Below are 16,821 nucleotides of genomic sequence, written 5' to 3'. Positions count from 1 at the left end.
ATTGATCAATTTAGCTGTTATCCAAATTGTCATGACAGGTGAGAACTGAACTCATACTTCTGCCTCCCAAAACAGAGGTTATCTCACAATTTTTAGTTAACTCAATAATCAGTGCTGACATAATGACTATGTAAATATTTGTCAGAGACGGCCCTGGCTGGTTTGGCTCAGTGAATAGAGCATCAGCCTGTGTACTGAAGGGCCCCAGGCTCGATTCCGGTCCTGGGTTTGATTCTGGTCAAGGACACGTACCTCAATTGCAGACTAGATCCCGGACACGTATGGGAGGCAACCAATCAATATGTCTTTTTTACTTTGATGTTTCTCTGTGTCTCTCCCCCTCCCTTCCACTCTCTCTAAGAATCAATGGAAACATATCTGGAGTGAGGATTAACAACAACAACAAAAACTGTCAGAGACAAATAGTGTTCCATGGTTTTATTTCAAACTTATACTTCATTGGTTTTGTTTCATGTGCTTACAAGCTAAGAAGAGGGACTCTGTGTTGCAATACTTACCAGAAGGTCTAGGTCTTCAATAACGATCTTCTCCAAACTCAGTGCACTGCAGTGTATCAGAGCAATTACACATCTATAAAACAAATTATGGAAATGCTTTAAAAATAAACAGTCTGTTCAGAATTACAGGAACTCAGTCCTGAACCTCCCTTCTGAGTCATAATATTTCATGTGACTTTTATGAGGTAGAGTTTGGGCCTTTGGTTTTCAATTCTAAGGGAAAAGAGTAAGTAAGAGGAAAGGGGTGTGGACAACAGTTCTGCATCCCTCACTTCATCTGCTTACAGACTTTACCAAATAACAAATTCCCCCAAGCCTCCCTATTCCAATCTCTAATGTTTAAGAGGATCAAGAATTCCATGACCCCCAGCCCACAGACTCCTCTTAGAATGAGATGCTAGCTAAGCCTTTGAGGCGTTCTCAACGGGAACTGACCAAGTGCCCTGCCCAACCTCAGAACTCTGTTCGGTGTGAGCCTGAGAGATAAACGTGGACAGTGGCTCAGAACCCGATACCTCTGGGTGGAAGAGTCTAAAAATCACAACCCAAATCACATGTGGTCAACGCACATACTTTGGGTTTAGAGCTGACTTATAAACAAGAGCTTTCTTATTACAAACAATGCTGCAATGAATAACCTTCTACACAAGTGTCCCTTTCACATGTGTGCAAATACATGTAGAGGATAAATGCTCAAAAGTAGAATTTTGGGGGCAAAGGAGATATGCATTTATCATTGTTTTAAATGGCAAATATATATAGGGTCTTTCTGAATCTGATCTTCTTTGTTTATACTCCACAATGACTTCTAGATCTAAAATGTGCATGACTACATGGCTAATTTAAATTGCATTTTTCTTATGCATCGTACGTAGTAATTTTTCCAGGCTAACTAGAATGATTTATCATATTATTGCATTTCTGGCCCAATAGCCTCCTCATGCTATATTTGTCTGAGCACAGCCCCTTCTAATTCTACCTGTCATCCATCACTTTACCCCCACACTACTGTTTACATCACCTCTATTCCAAGTTCATCCCTATATTGTTGTTTATAATCAATTTCAAGTTCAGCAATGCTCTGACTTTAGCAGAATGATAGCTTGTAAGGAAAAGCAGACCACCACCGATTCACTGGAAACCAGTAAAAATTCCAACCCCCAAAAAGGGCCAGCGTGCCACAGGGACTGGGATGACCCTGACTAGTAACAAGCTAATTTCTCAGAGAGAGACTGAGAGAGTCCCTCCTCCCAGTGATTGCCTCCAATGAAGAAATACATTTTCACTAAACTGGGCTTAGAAAAACTGTAAATATCCTTTGATTTAGAACAAATTTCTTTTAGAAAGAAGTTTAGCAAAAGCCTTCCAGTCTGCCCGTAGCCAGAAATCCCCATTAAGCAAAAATACTATTGCCTCAACCCCATGAGCAGTGTTTCTATGAAGTTAGCACCAGCTTTGTTAAAGACAGAAGTCTGTGTGCTTATTGCATTTGGTAGCTTCGGTGATGTGATTTTTGTTGAAAATAATGTTTTGCGGTATTGTACAACCAGAGAAATGAAAGAAACGCCTGTCCCATATTCTCTAGGAGAGTATTTTCAATACTCTTTGAGAACCAATTTGATAATAAATGTGTTAAAAGACTTTAACATAGGGATAGACAGTGAAGATATTGTTCACCTAGTAATATTTACATTTTTAGGATGACACTCAATTCTAGTTATACCTGGCCAGGAAGTAAGTCGAAATATCAAGAGTCTTTTTAAAATGTGAAGAGCGGGTGTGTGAATATAAGGCAATACAATGGATCCTTGTGATGTTGAAACTGTTCAGTATTTTGACTGCGGTGGTGGATATACCAACCCACACAGGCAATAAAATTGCATAAAACAATACACACACGCAACACACATGTACAAGTAAGACTGGGGAAATCTGAATAAGGTTAGTGAATTATATCAATGTCAATATCCTGGTTGTGATATCATATGATAGTTTTGCTAAATGTAATATTGGGGGAAACCCAGCAAAGTACACAAGGGATCTGTGTGTAGTGTTTCACATGTAAAACTGCAATTGTCTCAATAAAATTTTCTATTTTTTTAAAAATGGGGACATGCCAAGATAAATGAGGTGCAAAGGTACTCCTAGGTAAAGAAGGAATTAATTTGTGTGCTATAAGATTTTTAGCTATAAGACAGTTACATATAAGAGGATGTCTATACATTGTAGGGGTTGAGGAGGGGTGAATATTCCATTGTTGTTCCTTAGGGGAGGGGAAGAAAGAAAGATAGGGTACCTTTTTTGTTCCAGTAAATCCATATCTAGAACCCCATCCTTGGGAAACAGATGTTTACTGTAGCATTATTTATAATAATGAAAAACTGTAAACAACCCAAAAGTCCATCATTATAAAAATGATCAATACAGTGTGACATTTCTACCATGAACTGTCATGTAATCATTCTACAAGATCCATCCATATAACATACCAAGATAAGAGAAAGGCTATGTGTCCTCTACAGTATCCAGTGTTATAGATCGCTACAGGGGGAGAAAGAGTGGCAAAGACTGCAGAGTATATATCAAAGTGCTAGTAATGAACTCAAAAAGAAAATTGAGACAATCTGAGAAAAGGTCAGTGAGAATGGGTATGATATTAAGGAATCACTGTAGATTTTTGTTGGATATAATAGTGTGTGTGTATGTGTGCGTGTGTGTGTGTGTGTGTGTGTGTGAATGTGTAAGTCTTTCCTTACCCTTTTATCCATTAGTGTTACACATTCAAGTAAATACAGACAAAATGATATAATGTCTGGATGGACTTGCTTTCCATACGACTACAGATTTGCTTTAAATACACTCTGTAGCATTTCTTTTATTTTACTTCCTTTAAAATTTTTTAATTGATTTTCTAGAAAGAGGAAGGGAGAGAGAGAGAGAGAGAGAGAGAGAGAGAGAGAGAAACATCGATTTGTTTTCAACTTATTTATGCATTCATTGGTTAATTCCTGTATGTGCCTCACCAGGGATCAAACCTGCAACCTTGGCATATGAGGACAATGCATTAACCAACTGAGCTCCTGGGCCACATTTAACATAGGCACAATTTAAAAAGTAAAATTTAAAGGTTAACCGTAGTTATCTCTGAGCTAGGTAATTCTGGCTACCTAGTCCTTTTCTTTAAGGCTTACTGTATTTTCTGTTTTCTATAAAGAACAACTAAAAAAATCGGGGAAAGTAGGATATGTTTAGAAAAATCAGACCAGAGAGCTAAGTCATTTATACACAGGTAATTGCAGCCCTGATTATATTAATCTGGAGACAGTCCTTCTTAAGAGGCAATTTACCTTTAGACTTATCAGCTGAGTGGCTGCAGACACCCTTACCAGTGGAAGTGGAACCGATGGCTCACAGAGTGATTCATGCAGCTGTTCTCCCAAACCACCTGGGCTGGGGCCCGGTGGCTTCCTGCTGGGTTCTCAGGTCTGAATGGTTATATCTCAGGCTCATGTTTCTCAACCAGGAAGCACATTAAATAACCAAGGGCAGTCACAATACTGAGTAGGTTTTCATAGGGTGTAGACACATGCCTTGTCTAAAAGTTTCCCAGGTGGTTCTGATGGGCACACTGGGTCCGGAATCTCTGATTCAAACAAGCAAACAGATATAATTAAACATAACGCATAAATAATTTTCTGTGTATATGAATTGTCTTGTATATGTCTTAAGTATTGTTGGAAGTATGTGTAAGAAGGTATTAAAAAAACAGTGACTGTGGGGAAGGGGACTGGGTGGCTGGGGACAGAGGAAACTTTTCACTGTTTATCCTTTCATGCTTTTTACATTGTATGCAAATGAATGTACTGCCTTTTCAAAAATGGTGACCGTGAAAGAAAACCAAATTTGAGAAGAGCCTCTGCTTGAGACACTCAGCTGGCCGGATGGTCAAAGTTCTGTGAAATGGATACGTTTTGGGGCAGAAGTTTTGCTAAAATATTTCCCGAGAAAGTATCTAACGTTGACTTTAAAAGAACACTAGATATAATCTTCCTAATGGCTCTTACACTCAGATAGTTACAGGAACCACTCACCACTTTAGAGCTGCACAGTCTACCGTTCGGAAGTACAGGCAGTCAGCCAGGGTGTGGGAGAGAAGGGTTTTCCTTCTGCAATTACCTTAAAGCATTTCATAAAATATTCCTGATGCCAGCTGTTGCCTGGCTCACTCGAGGGCAGAGGTGAAGGTAAGCTGTTCCTCCATATCCTTTTGTGCTGTTTGAATTTTGTGCTAAGTAGATGTATTGCCAGTTTAAAATATATATATATATATATTTTAAAGTGAGCCTTTAAGACTGTGTGATCAGCCCTGGCCAGGCGTGGCTCAGTGATTAGACTGAGGGTGCACACCTGAGTGTCTCCGCTTTGATTCCCAGTCAAGGGCAATTACCTGGGTTGCAGGTTCGACCCCTGCCCCTCTCCCACATCAATGTCTCTCTCACATCGATGTTTCTCTCTCTTTCTTCTCTCTCCCCTTCTCCCCTCCCTTCCACTGTCTCTGGAGACAGTCCTTCTATGGGGGGGAAATCTATGGGGGGAAAATATCCTTACTCCTTGAGTGAGGATTTAAAAAAAAAAAAACTGTGTGATCAGATGGTAGTACAGGTGGCTGATTCACACTCCTATCTTAAAGTTGCTCCCAGCAGCACTTGGGAGTTCAAAGGGCAAAGCAGATTGCAAACATCTTCAAAAATCTGAGTCCAATTCAAAAGACAGGGTGGTGCTTGGGTTACAGAGGTCAACTGGTAAAGATTAGCAGCTGCAGTGATGAGCTAGAGCTGATCTAATGGCCTGGGCCCATTGGTAACAGAAAGGCCAACAGATGGAGAGTCAAGACAGGAACCTCAGTTCTTTATCCCAGTGGACGTGATGCAAGTCATTTAATCCTCCCTGAGCCAACTTGCTCACCAATAAAATGGAAATGTTCTTTACTTAAGAGAGCTGCTGAGAAAATAATGCTTGTGGAAAGTACTATTAAAAGTTTAATATACCCAGCCACCCAGTCCCCTTCCCCAAAGTCACTGTTTTTCACTACCTTCTTAGATATACCAGTACTTCCAAAAATACTTAAGACATATACAAGAAAATTCATATACACAGAAAAGTATTTATATGTTATGTATAATTATATCTGTTTGCTTGTTTGAATCAAAGTTTAATTTTAAAAAAAGTAGTACCTTATAACAACTTTTTAGATTTAACTTTGAGTACTCACACACACACACACACACACACACACACACACACACACACAACATTAAATCTGGAAGATTTCTGCCCTAGCCAGTTTGGCTCAGTGGATAGAGCATCAGCCTGAGGATTGAAGGGTCCTAGGTTCGATTCCCATCAAGGGCATGTACCTTGGTTGCAGGCTCAATCCCCACAACCAATCGATGTATCTTTCTCTTTCTGTCTCTCCCTCTCCCTCCCACTCTCTCTTTAAAAAAATCAGTGGAAGCATATCCTCAAGTGAGAATTATCCACACAAAAAAAAGATTTCTCTTCCACCCCCTAAAACACTAAAATTAAAGAAACATAAAGGTTCCATTTTCAGGACTCAAGGTTTCACCCTGATTTTAATTTTCTTTACGGTGTTCCAGTTAAAAAGGCCATGAGAACTCATTGTTGACCTATCTATACTTCAAGTGCACATGACACTTTTATTTTATAATTATTTTTAAATTTATGTGGAAATTCTGTTAACAACGCATTCAAGCATTGATATAAGTAGCCACTTTACTCCCACCTTTCCATTATGAGGTGATGTTGATAACTGCTGAGTAAGAGAAGGTCAGACAAGATTTGATAGAGGCTTCAAATTCACACGTTCCTTGCTCACCTTTCAGAAACAGCCACAAATGAGAAGTGAGAAATTTTGCTCTGGGATTAGCTGTCCTTGGTTAAAAGTACCTTTCAAATGACCAATCTGAACGAATTCTGTGGTCCCTGCTCGTCATTTTAAACTGATTTTTATGTACTAGCTTTTCTGCTCCCTATTCTGTTTATCCCTTGGTTTTAGACATGAAATGGCTCTGCCAGGAGAAAAATCTCTATAACGAAATTTGTCAGTCAAGGTACAACATGATGCAAAAATTAGCATCATCACACACATAATGGGAAACCCCACAAAAAGACAAATTAGACCAGTGGTTCTCAACCTTCTGGCCCTTTAAATACAGTTCCTCATGTTGTGACCCAACCATAAAATTATTTTCATTGCTACTTCATAACTGTAACGTTGCTACTGTTATGAATTATAATGTAAATATCTGATATGCAGGATGGTCTTAGGCGACCCCTGTGAAAGGGTCGTTCGACCACCAAAGGGGTCGCGACCCACAGGTTGAGAACTGCTGAATTAGACAGAAAAATATCTTGATTTGTCTATTCGTTCAGCACATTTTCAAACAGGAAAAGATCCAGAAAAAGGAGAGAAAAGAAGAAACTCATCCTAAGATCAGGAGAAAATCAACAAGGCATCAATGGGACAGCCTTGGAGGGTGTTTTCACACATGCCCGGGTATTTCATCACAGGTCTCCCTCAACACAGCTTTCTCAACACTGACCAACAGTCAAACCATGTCTGCCTGAGCAACACAGCCAGTTCCACAAGTTAAAGGATCTGCTCAAAACAAACAGGAGAATGCAGAAGTAAGTGGAAATGCGGATGAATGTGTTAGGGCTGTGCAATGCATGTGCTAGGAGTTCTCCCAGCAGGACTTGTAAGCGAGTCACAACTACATCATTAGAGAGAGGGTAAAAGAAGCAGCTTCAATACAGTACCTGGTGAGTCACTTCCCTCCCCACCCCAGGTCAGCCAGAGCCTGGTATTCTCACTCAGAGGGCCGTGGAAATGGAAGAAGTCAGCTACCCAAATGATGTCTGAAATTTGCTTTGAAATAATCCAGTGGGGTCCTAGATGGTTTGGCTCAGCAGTTAGAGCATTGGGCATATACCTTGGAAGGCAACCAATTGATGTGTCTCTCACACATTGATGTTTCTCTCTGTCTCTGTCTCTCTCCTATCTCCCCTCCACTCTCTCTAAAAAAAATTTTTTTTTAAATCAATTGAAAAAATATCCTCCAGTGAGGATAAAAGAAACAAAGAAATAGTCCACTGGGAATGGGACGTATGGAGGAATCAAGGTGGCCAGGAGTTGAGACTTATTGCAGCTGGGTGATAAGTACATGGACGTTCATGTACTCACGTATGGTCTATCATTGTACATTTTATTTTCCCATAATAAAGACTAAAATAAACAAAGCAAGTGCCTCTGGGAGGGTGGTGCTGTTGGGAATTTACACTTCCCCTGAACTCATCTATTAAGATGCTCTCCTCGCCTTCAGCAGGAGGATCCAGGCCATCATGAATCCAGCTGTTCTGGGTTGACAGGCAGCCTTCTTGAAACCCTTTGGTGTCTGCACTGCTCTTCCACTAAGTGACAAAACAAGGAACTCAGCTCATCAATCTTTAGGGATAAAACTCAGGAGCAGCATCTTGGGCTTAGTTGAGAAGCTCATTGTTTCATTGACATCTGTGAGCTGTGGTTTCAGGACTGTTTTATCTCCATACGCATTCCTAATTTGGGTGATGAGACTTGCTACCCAAGTCTATGGGGTCCTTTGAGGAGCCACCGGCCTCTCCAGTGCACCAGCACCTAGACATGCTGACAACCAGTGAGGGCAGGGGCCTCTGCCAGGTGGAGCAGGAATGGAGATGAGACCACCATGAAAGAGGGTCTGATGAAGTCACCAGGCACAGACAGGAAAGAGGCAGCAACATCTTTGCACCTACTTGGAAGTTTTGCCCAAGAGGGGCTCTTCTCTAGAAGGAGGAACACTTTTTTCCACTCCCTGCACTGCCTGGCTCCAGGCCGCAGCCCTTCCTTCCCCAGCTACTCCCACACGGAAAGGAGCGCCAGTTCCCAGGGGGCTGAAGTTACTCAAACTAAGCTTAAAACAACAGGGACACAGAGGCTACTCAGATTCCTCTCTCTCATCCCAGATCTCCCCTTCCCATTACTACAGGAGCTGAGGACAATAACACCCAAACCAAATGCCAAAGGAAAACAGAGCGCCTGCGGTTAATTTGTGCTGTCGCTGGGATTTACGTTCTAATAGCTTCGTGGCTGCAAGAAGCCCTTCTGGAGGGTGCCTTTGCTAAAACAGAATACAATGAAAACCACCTGATTGATTGCTATAGCTATACCAGTCGTTCAAAAAGAAACTTTCACAAGAGCAAAGTTATAACACTTTAATAATTTAAATAGAATTAACTTCAGGAATACACACACACACACATAAAATTCAGACAATTTCATTGAACAGTGTTAAAAGTCCCCAAAATCGTGGATATGAAAAGGTAATTTTAAAGCACTACAGACCAGAGTAAAACAAGGTAATTATTTTGCATTTACCAATAAGATGACAGCCTGTGGATACATTAGACCTTAATGAGAACACTTCAAGGGAATGTCATTTACAGAGAAATACAATGGATCTCAGAAAGATAAATTTATAGCTAACAATTTCTTTGGTCCTCCAAGCTACACCTGATTTTACTTTAAGATACCAAACATGAGTTGAGTACTTAATTCTACTTGTAAATAACTAAATATTAAGCAGGATAATGTTTTTATTGGCTTCAATTTTAAAAGGAACTCAAAATCAACCACCACTGTACTTTAGAAACTCCAAGTGTAGAAGAATATAGGAAACAGAAGTAGGGTTTTTAAAATCTCTTCCATTTTGTCTCATTGTAAGCCAAACAAAGTGCATCACAGTGGCAGAGCTAGGACTACCAAGTTAAAGCAATCACTGTGGTTAATTCTTCTTAAGGTAATGGGATAAATGTGAGGAGCACTACATCGGCCAAATAAGAGGCTTCTTCAAGAATAATTCATTGTGTTTGTGTTTTGGCAGGGAAGTTGGGTTATTTTATTGTTTTAATTTGGCCCAACACTGCCCCAGTAGAGGAGACTTTAAGATAAACATCAATAAGGCAACAGCTTCCCAGACTAAAAGACTGGCCCACTTGAACAGTTACACTGAAGACAAGACCTTCATGGACCACAAGGGAAACCAGTATGGGGCTTCCAGTATTTTCCAGGGATTCCAGAAGATTATGGTGCATTTTCAGACACCAAAACTACACCACACTGACACTGGATGCAGCTCACGATGCAGTCCACAAATCATGTTCACGGAAGCTATGTACCTGAAAGTGATGAACACTCAAAACTTTCTGGAATACTTAGAAAAACTATTGAGAAGATAACAAAAAGTTTTGAGGGATCTGCAAGAAACACACAAAGTAAGATCCCAAGAAACTTCAAAATGTAGAATGTAGAGGACTAGTTATTTGCAGTGTTAGGACTAAATCTCATAAAATAATGGCTTTTAAATAAAGGCAAAGGTATCTACACTCCAAATGGTGTAATATTCTCATCAAGGCACAGAGAGTTAAATGTCTAGATCCCTGTATGTTGACATGAGAATACACTCGTAAACAACTCCAGGAATTAATTCCTGATACATGAATTTTAAAAAGAACAGAAGGTAGAAATGTTCCTTTTTAATTCACAGTAAAATAAAAAACATAATCCACCACCTTGCCTTGGTGACTAACATTACAACTAGACAGTCAAAAATAAATATATAAAAAATAAGTGTTACTGGCAGTTTAATAAACATGATTAGAGTGGAGCCTGGTGAACTTGGAATTTGTAGAGCTGTATAATAACTTATTTTAAGCATTACACCACTTTTGTCGGGGGAATGGAAAAAGCAGTATATTGGCCATAGTTTTCTCCCATTCCCAACACTCCTGCGCTTATGAACCAAATCACCACACTATTTGAATAGAATACATGAGTTCTTCCTCCCCAGCATCCTCAGTTACCGAATGGCAGTGATAACAACACGATTGGCAGTGTGCGTGAATGTTGCCACTAAGCAGTGGCAGGAACAAAGCAGCGGGCCCACCCCATATTAAAATGAACTTTATTTGACTTGCAATAAATAATTATTAAACACAATTAGTGACAAGGAGTTTCACAATTGAGAAGAGAATTGTACAACAATTAAGACCAGACAACCAATGCTACTAGAGGCGTGATCTGCAGAGCACACGGTGTACACTTAAAGTTCAGCAGCTCCTGATGAGGGTGAGGAACTCTTCCCGCGTCTTTGGATCTTCCCGGAACACACCCAACATCGTGCTGGTCACAGTCTTGCTGTTCATTTTCTGTACCCCTCGCATTACCATACACATGTGTCTACAAAACAAGCCAACCAAGGGAGAATAAACAGTTACTGGTTTGGTTTTTAAAATAAAAAGCAGGCCAAAAGATTAAATCTGATTAAACTGGGTTCACAATAACCACGTTTGTCACTTAGATAAATTTTATCTAAAAATATATATATTTTAAAGTTTCTTAGTTTTCTATCTTTTATTCTTCTCCGTGGTCGAATCCTTAAGGCATCCAACAGGAGAGGGGAGAATGGGATGTTCTTCCTAGGTGAAAATAATACAAGTGGTCTACGGAGATACAACAAGTTCGAGATAAGAAGAAATCCACAGTTCTCACTTGTTCCATTTTCATGACCAAGACAGCATTATGCTAGCTGAGGTGTTCAGAGAAATGGTGAAGTATCCAGAATCCAGGACAGTGACCACAGTGAGTTTGAGCGACCTGGCGAAGCTGGAGAGCATGCACAGTGCAGAGTCCATGCCACACCCAGAGAATGGATGAGAACTTTGCCCACAAGCTGCATGCAATTCTCATAATGCATTCTAACTTAAACAAGTGTCTTCTGGTGCCCTTTGTACCCATTCTTAGTTCTCTCTACTTTTTAAAATATGTGCCAAAATATTAGAAAAACTCTGGTTGGAGCAACAAAGAGCTAAAGAAGAAATCAAGAGAAGATATACAACGCTACTGCCTGTGCGAATCACTACACCTAAGCTTATGACTCCCTACTCTTCCACAACCCCCGCCCCCAAACTCACACACACAAAACAGGCTCCCATACCCTAGTTCCCGTATTGGCAACACAGGAAATGAAATGAATGTCCCTTCATGCACCACTATGACATTATTAAAGGCAAATACGGACTTACGTTGCTTCAACCACGACCCCGACTCCAGCAGGCCGCAAGGCTTCTGTGATTGCTACGGCAATCTGTTTCGTAAGGCGCTCTTGAACTGTGGATGTGACAAGGAGCTCAGTTTAAGTGTCTGACACAAACAGCTGAACGTTTTTGCTGTCTCTAGGATATATAAAAATCTCAAAAAGCAGACTTCTGAGAGAGGTAAAAGCCGAGACACACCAGCTTCTACCAGCTGGCTTTGTCTGCTGCCTGGGCCACAGGAGGCCCCTGTCCCATCCCGGCCCTCAGTACAGGTGCTGAGAGCTCGGGAAGCCGGGCGCCCTCCAGCACCCCTGGAGGGAATGGAATAGAGCAGCAACTGTCTCTCGGGTGTGCAGCAAGACCAACAGAATATTGATAACAAGCACCTCCACAGAGGAGAGCAGAGCAAATGAAAAAAATAGCTCGGCAACAGGATTAACAAGGGGGTTATTGAATTGTGTGATTATTGAATTGTACTTAGAGCAATGCTGAAAACCAGTGAGTTAACCTCAGCAGTTCCTGTGCTGAAAACACAACTGATCTTTGAATACATACATTCACTGCAGCATTACATCCATTTGAAAGCTGACAAATTTCCCAAATGTCTATCAGAGCAGGGATTGATTAAATGAAGCCACAGCACAGCCGTGCAATGGAACGCTGAACAGCGGGCAAAACAAATGAGATACTTACATGTCTATGGGGGAAAATGTTTAAGATGTAAGCGGGGGGGGGGGGGGGGGGGGGAATATAGGGAAAAAAGATAAGTGAAGCTCATTATGTATAATATGAGCCTGTTTTGAAATGTAATAAAATAAATTTATTTTAAAATGTTTGTATATGCATAAGAATGTGAAGGAATGTATACAGCAGACATTTTCTGTTTTATATTCCTATGAGGTTTTAATTTTATGTCATGTGTATTACACTTATAAGAACAATAAGAAAAAACTTTTTCAGTAAAAAAAATGGTTTTAAAATTTACCTTGTAATCTTCTACTATAGATTTCTACAATCCTAAAAAAGAAAGATTTGTTTTAGTTAATGATAAAAATTTTAAAGTGAAATTGCTAAGGCTTCCTCATAAGACTAAAAGGACTTCATTGAAGCAATTATAGGATGTGGGCAGGAGGTTAATGCTTACAGGAGGATAGAAAGATATAAAAACTACAGGACAATAAAGAGGGAAGGTCTAACGGAGACCAACTAGGACAGAGTGGTGTGTCCCTATGTCCCCAAAGAGAGAGAGAATTAAGAGTATATAGTTCACTTATGAAAAACACAATTAGAGATGAGTAATTTTAAAGCTCTGAAGTCATCAATTCTAAGCCAAGACTGAAGTGTTCTAATATATTTTTTATTGACTTTAGAGTGGAAGGGAGAGGGAGAGAGAGATAGAAACATCAATGATGAGAATCATTGATCGGCTGCCTCCTGCACGCCCCCTACTGGGGATCGAGCTCGCAACCCAGGCATGTGCCCTTGACCAGAATCGAACCCAGGACCCTTCAGTTCGCAGGCTGACACTCTATCCACTGAGCCAAACCAGCTAGGGCTCAAGTGTTCTAATTAAACATATTGTTTAATCAGAGCTTAAAGTTCAAGTTAAAAATAAATATTTGTTCATTAATAGCTAGGCCATTGTCAACTACTGTGCCAACTAACCCTATTAGGATAATCAGATTAGAACTGAACAGACTTCTCCAGACATCTCTTTACATAATAGGTCCATCTGAGCAATCAATATGATTAACCCCCTCCCAAAATAAAAGCTGAGTGATTTTAGCTTATAGCACCATCTGTCAAATGATGATTTTTCTCCTTTCAACATCTTTCACTCTAGTTGTGAAATGTAAAGATGGCCACATGAATCACCCATTTTATTTCTTTCTCTATTATTATTGATTTTTAGAGAAAGGAAGGCAGAGAGAGAGAAACATCTCTTTGTTGTCCCCCTTATTTATGCATTCATTTGGTGCTTTTTGTCTGTGCCCTGACGGGTATCAAACCCGCAACCTTGGCATAATGAGGATGATGGTCTAACCAACTGAACAATCTGCCAATGCTGTGACTCACCCATTTTAGAATAATTCACATTAAGGACCTTTTCTTTAAAATTTGGCCTTTTAGTCATGAATTTGGACTCAAGGTTCACCTCGTCTATGAGGCATTTTAAGGCTCTTCTCTCCAATATGACCCTCATATAGAACTGACAACTTGCTCCTTTATAACTGTTACAGCAAATAAAGTCAATAAAGGGTAGGTTGCCCTATTCACCACTCAACCTGAAGGCAGGAGCCACTCTGATTCTTCTGTGTTCCCAGCAGGCAAACAACATTGAAGGAAATCCAATACATATATTTTTTATTTTGTTTATTTAGTATAATTATTTTGAATCCTCACCAGAGGATTTTTTCCCCATTGATTTCTAGAGAGAGTGGAAGGGAGGGAGGAGGGGAAAAGAGAGAGACAGAGAAACATTGAGGTGAGACTCATTGATTGGTGTGCCCCTACCAGTGCTGTGGAACTTGCAACCAAGGTACGTGCCCCAGACCAGTAATTAAACCCGCGACCATTCAGTGTGCAAATATATAAAAATATGTTCACCAAAGCATTTTTTTCTTTCTTGAAAATATCTTCAAACTGTAGACTATACTTATGTATATCAAAGACTGGTTAAATAAATTATATTAATCAATCAAAGGAGTACTATGTAACCATGAAAAGGGAGTTGGACTTTTTGGACTAAAATATGTACAAGGAATTTTGATGTATTTTAAATAGAATTTAAAAAGTTGTAGTACAAAATGTAGAGTATGATCTGCTATTTTGGGGGGGGGGGCTTTGTTTTGTTTTGGTAATTTTAAAGAGCTTTGTTTTTGTATTTTCATAGAAATTTTCCAGAGGATAGTGAAAGAAATATCTAGTTTTTATTCTGGGGAATAAAAATAGGAAAGAAAAACTTTCCTTTTACTTACTCATTTGTATTTAAACTTAACTGGTATGTATGTTACTTTTATAATTGAGAAAGAAGGGGGGAAATGTTCTCTTTGTAATCTAATGCCCACCCTGCCTTTTAAACTATCTCCCCATTACCCCTGCCTACATCTCTTATTTCTAACAATCAGATGTGTTCCCTATCCACCGGACTATGCCTTGCTCCTACCCTCTGATTTGCCTTTGCTTAGGCATTAACTATACCTAGAGAAACTTCTCTTCCATTTAGAATTCTGCTCAGCCCTCCACCTCTGGGTCTCTTCAACCATGCCAGGCCACAGCTACTGTGCCTCCTCTAAACTGGGAGCTCCAAACCAGGTGTTTGTATGGCACCTGTTGCCTCATACTCTCACCCTCCTTGAGGGCGGAGGCTATGTCCTACTTCTCTCTGGCACAGTGTCCTTTCCCAGTAGGTGTTCAATAGACTAACCACGGCTACCACGAGGCACTGCAATTCAAAATTCAAGATTTAATTCTGTTCACTTGGTTATTAAGGCAAGAAAATTAATATATGTTCAATGGATTTTTAGCAACAAAAGGAATTTCTTTTTTCTTTTTTTTTTTAATATGGGACATTTCGCAAATTTGCATGTCATCCTTGCACAGGGGCCATGCTAATCTTCTCTGTATCGTTCTGATTTTAGTATATGTGTTGCCGAAGCGAGCACAACAAAAGGACTTTCTATTCAAACTAGGTTTACTCTAGAATTCTACTAAAGTTCAACCAGATCAACTCACTTCTGGCATTTTCTCATTACTTTAGGCTTTACTGTTGGACTGATGATATTTGACTTCTGTGGCACTGAAAGGTCATTCGTTTAAAGGCAAGCATATAACAAACTTCACATACAAGAGTAAAATGAACAGTGAAGTTTTGCAAAGACATTCAGCTTGCTTTATTACTCCTCATTCCCTGAATATTCCTTCTTCTTACAAGGAATAAGCAGTTGGATAAAAACTTAGCCTTCTTGCCCTAGCTGGTTTGGCTCAGTGGATAGAGCATCTGCCTGTGGACTGAAGGGCCCCAGGTTCTATTCCAGTCAAGGACACATGACCGGGTTTTGGGCTCAATCCCCAGTAGGGGCATGCAGGAGGCAGCCAATCAATGATTCTCTCTAATCATTGATGTTTCTATCTCTCTCTCTCCCTCTCCCTTCCTCTCTGAAATCAATAAAAATATATATTTTTTAAAAACTTAGCCTTCTTTTCTACTTAATAGACCCTTTATTCAATTTTTTTTACAATAAATCTGAAACTAACATACACTCGGTTTTTGGTTTAGCTTTCCTTCCCTCCCCCCCTCCCCTTAAATTTTAATCCTATTAGTTTAAGGACAAATCTCCAGGCTAATAATCAACTCCTTTGTATTGTTTCATAAAAGCCTAATTATTTGAGATCTTTTCCTTGCACTAGGAAAGGAAATAACCAAAGGTTATTCCTTCTACTCCCAAGTTACCATTTATTCCAAGATCTCACTGGATCACTCTGGAATCCACTTCCATAAAGTGTTACCCATGGTCTACATACAGTGGTCTTTGAGAGAAGGTGCTCACCTTAAGACCAAGGCCTATGTAGTCTGCCAAGCTGTTTTATAATATGAAAACTCTCCACTACACACCTTTCACAGGTGGACAGGCTGTGACTGGCACCAGCAGTGCCAGAATACCTACATGGGGAAGATGCAGGGTTGGCAATAGAAATTACAGTAGGGTTTGTTACCTCATCACCACCAATACCCTTTCTCAGTCGCCCCTTGGTACCACCATTGGGTACAAATCACTGAGAGGTGGAAGAAAATTCTGGATTTGTGTTAAGAGCCTTATTGCAGTGAAGCAATTACAGCTGAGACAATAACATCCTTTCATGGGCCAAGGAGCTCTGTCTGGTGGCAAGATTACTGACCAAGAATAAAGTCAGACACCAGGAAAGTTAAATTTTTCTCTTCTACTGACTTTCTCCTTAATCCCTAGAGGAAATGAGTGAAAAGAAAGTAAAAAAGAACAGCCATGAAAGGCAACTGTCAGACTGCTGGGTGGTTTTTACAGATTCGACATGGAATTGAAAAGGATCTGGACCATTTCAGGACTGTGACAAAACTCAGTCCAGGTGGAGAAGA

The 16,821-nt window shown here is 40.0% G+C and overlaps 1 protein-coding gene and 1 non-coding gene across 2 annotated transcripts in view; both read right to left on the bottom strand.

Moving 5' to 3' along the window:
* Positions 1-8,813: 8,813 nt before the first annotated feature.
* The window catches only part of GCH1 (GTP cyclohydrolase 1), a 32,373-nt gene continuing 24,365 nt past the window's right edge, over positions 8,814-16,821 (bottom strand). The window contains exons 5-7 of the mRNA XM_023760765.1: positions 12,694-12,725; positions 11,697-11,781; positions 8,814-10,851 (exon numbers count right to left, since the gene is read on the bottom strand). Of these exons, the coding sequence (XP_023616533.1) occupies positions 10,722-10,851; positions 11,697-11,781; positions 12,694-12,725 (247 nt within the window). The 3' untranslated portion in view covers positions 8,814-10,721. The remainder of the gene's footprint in view (positions 10,852-11,696; positions 11,782-12,693; positions 12,726-16,821) is intronic.
* Positions 15,267-15,373, bottom strand: LOC111827611. The gene has a single exon (XR_002831240.1). It is a non-coding gene; the product is annotated as a U6 spliceosomal RNA (small nuclear RNA).

The sequence above is a fragment of the Myotis lucifugus genome, unplaced genomic scaffold (assembly GCF_000147115.1).
Source record: "Myotis lucifugus unplaced genomic scaffold, Myoluc2.0 scaffold_191, whole genome shotgun sequence".
Taxonomy (NCBI): domain Eukaryota; kingdom Metazoa; phylum Chordata; class Mammalia; order Chiroptera; family Vespertilionidae; genus Myotis; species Myotis lucifugus.
The sequence above is the reverse complement of the archived record's forward strand: the minus strand, read 5'-3'. Positions and strand labels throughout refer to the sequence as shown.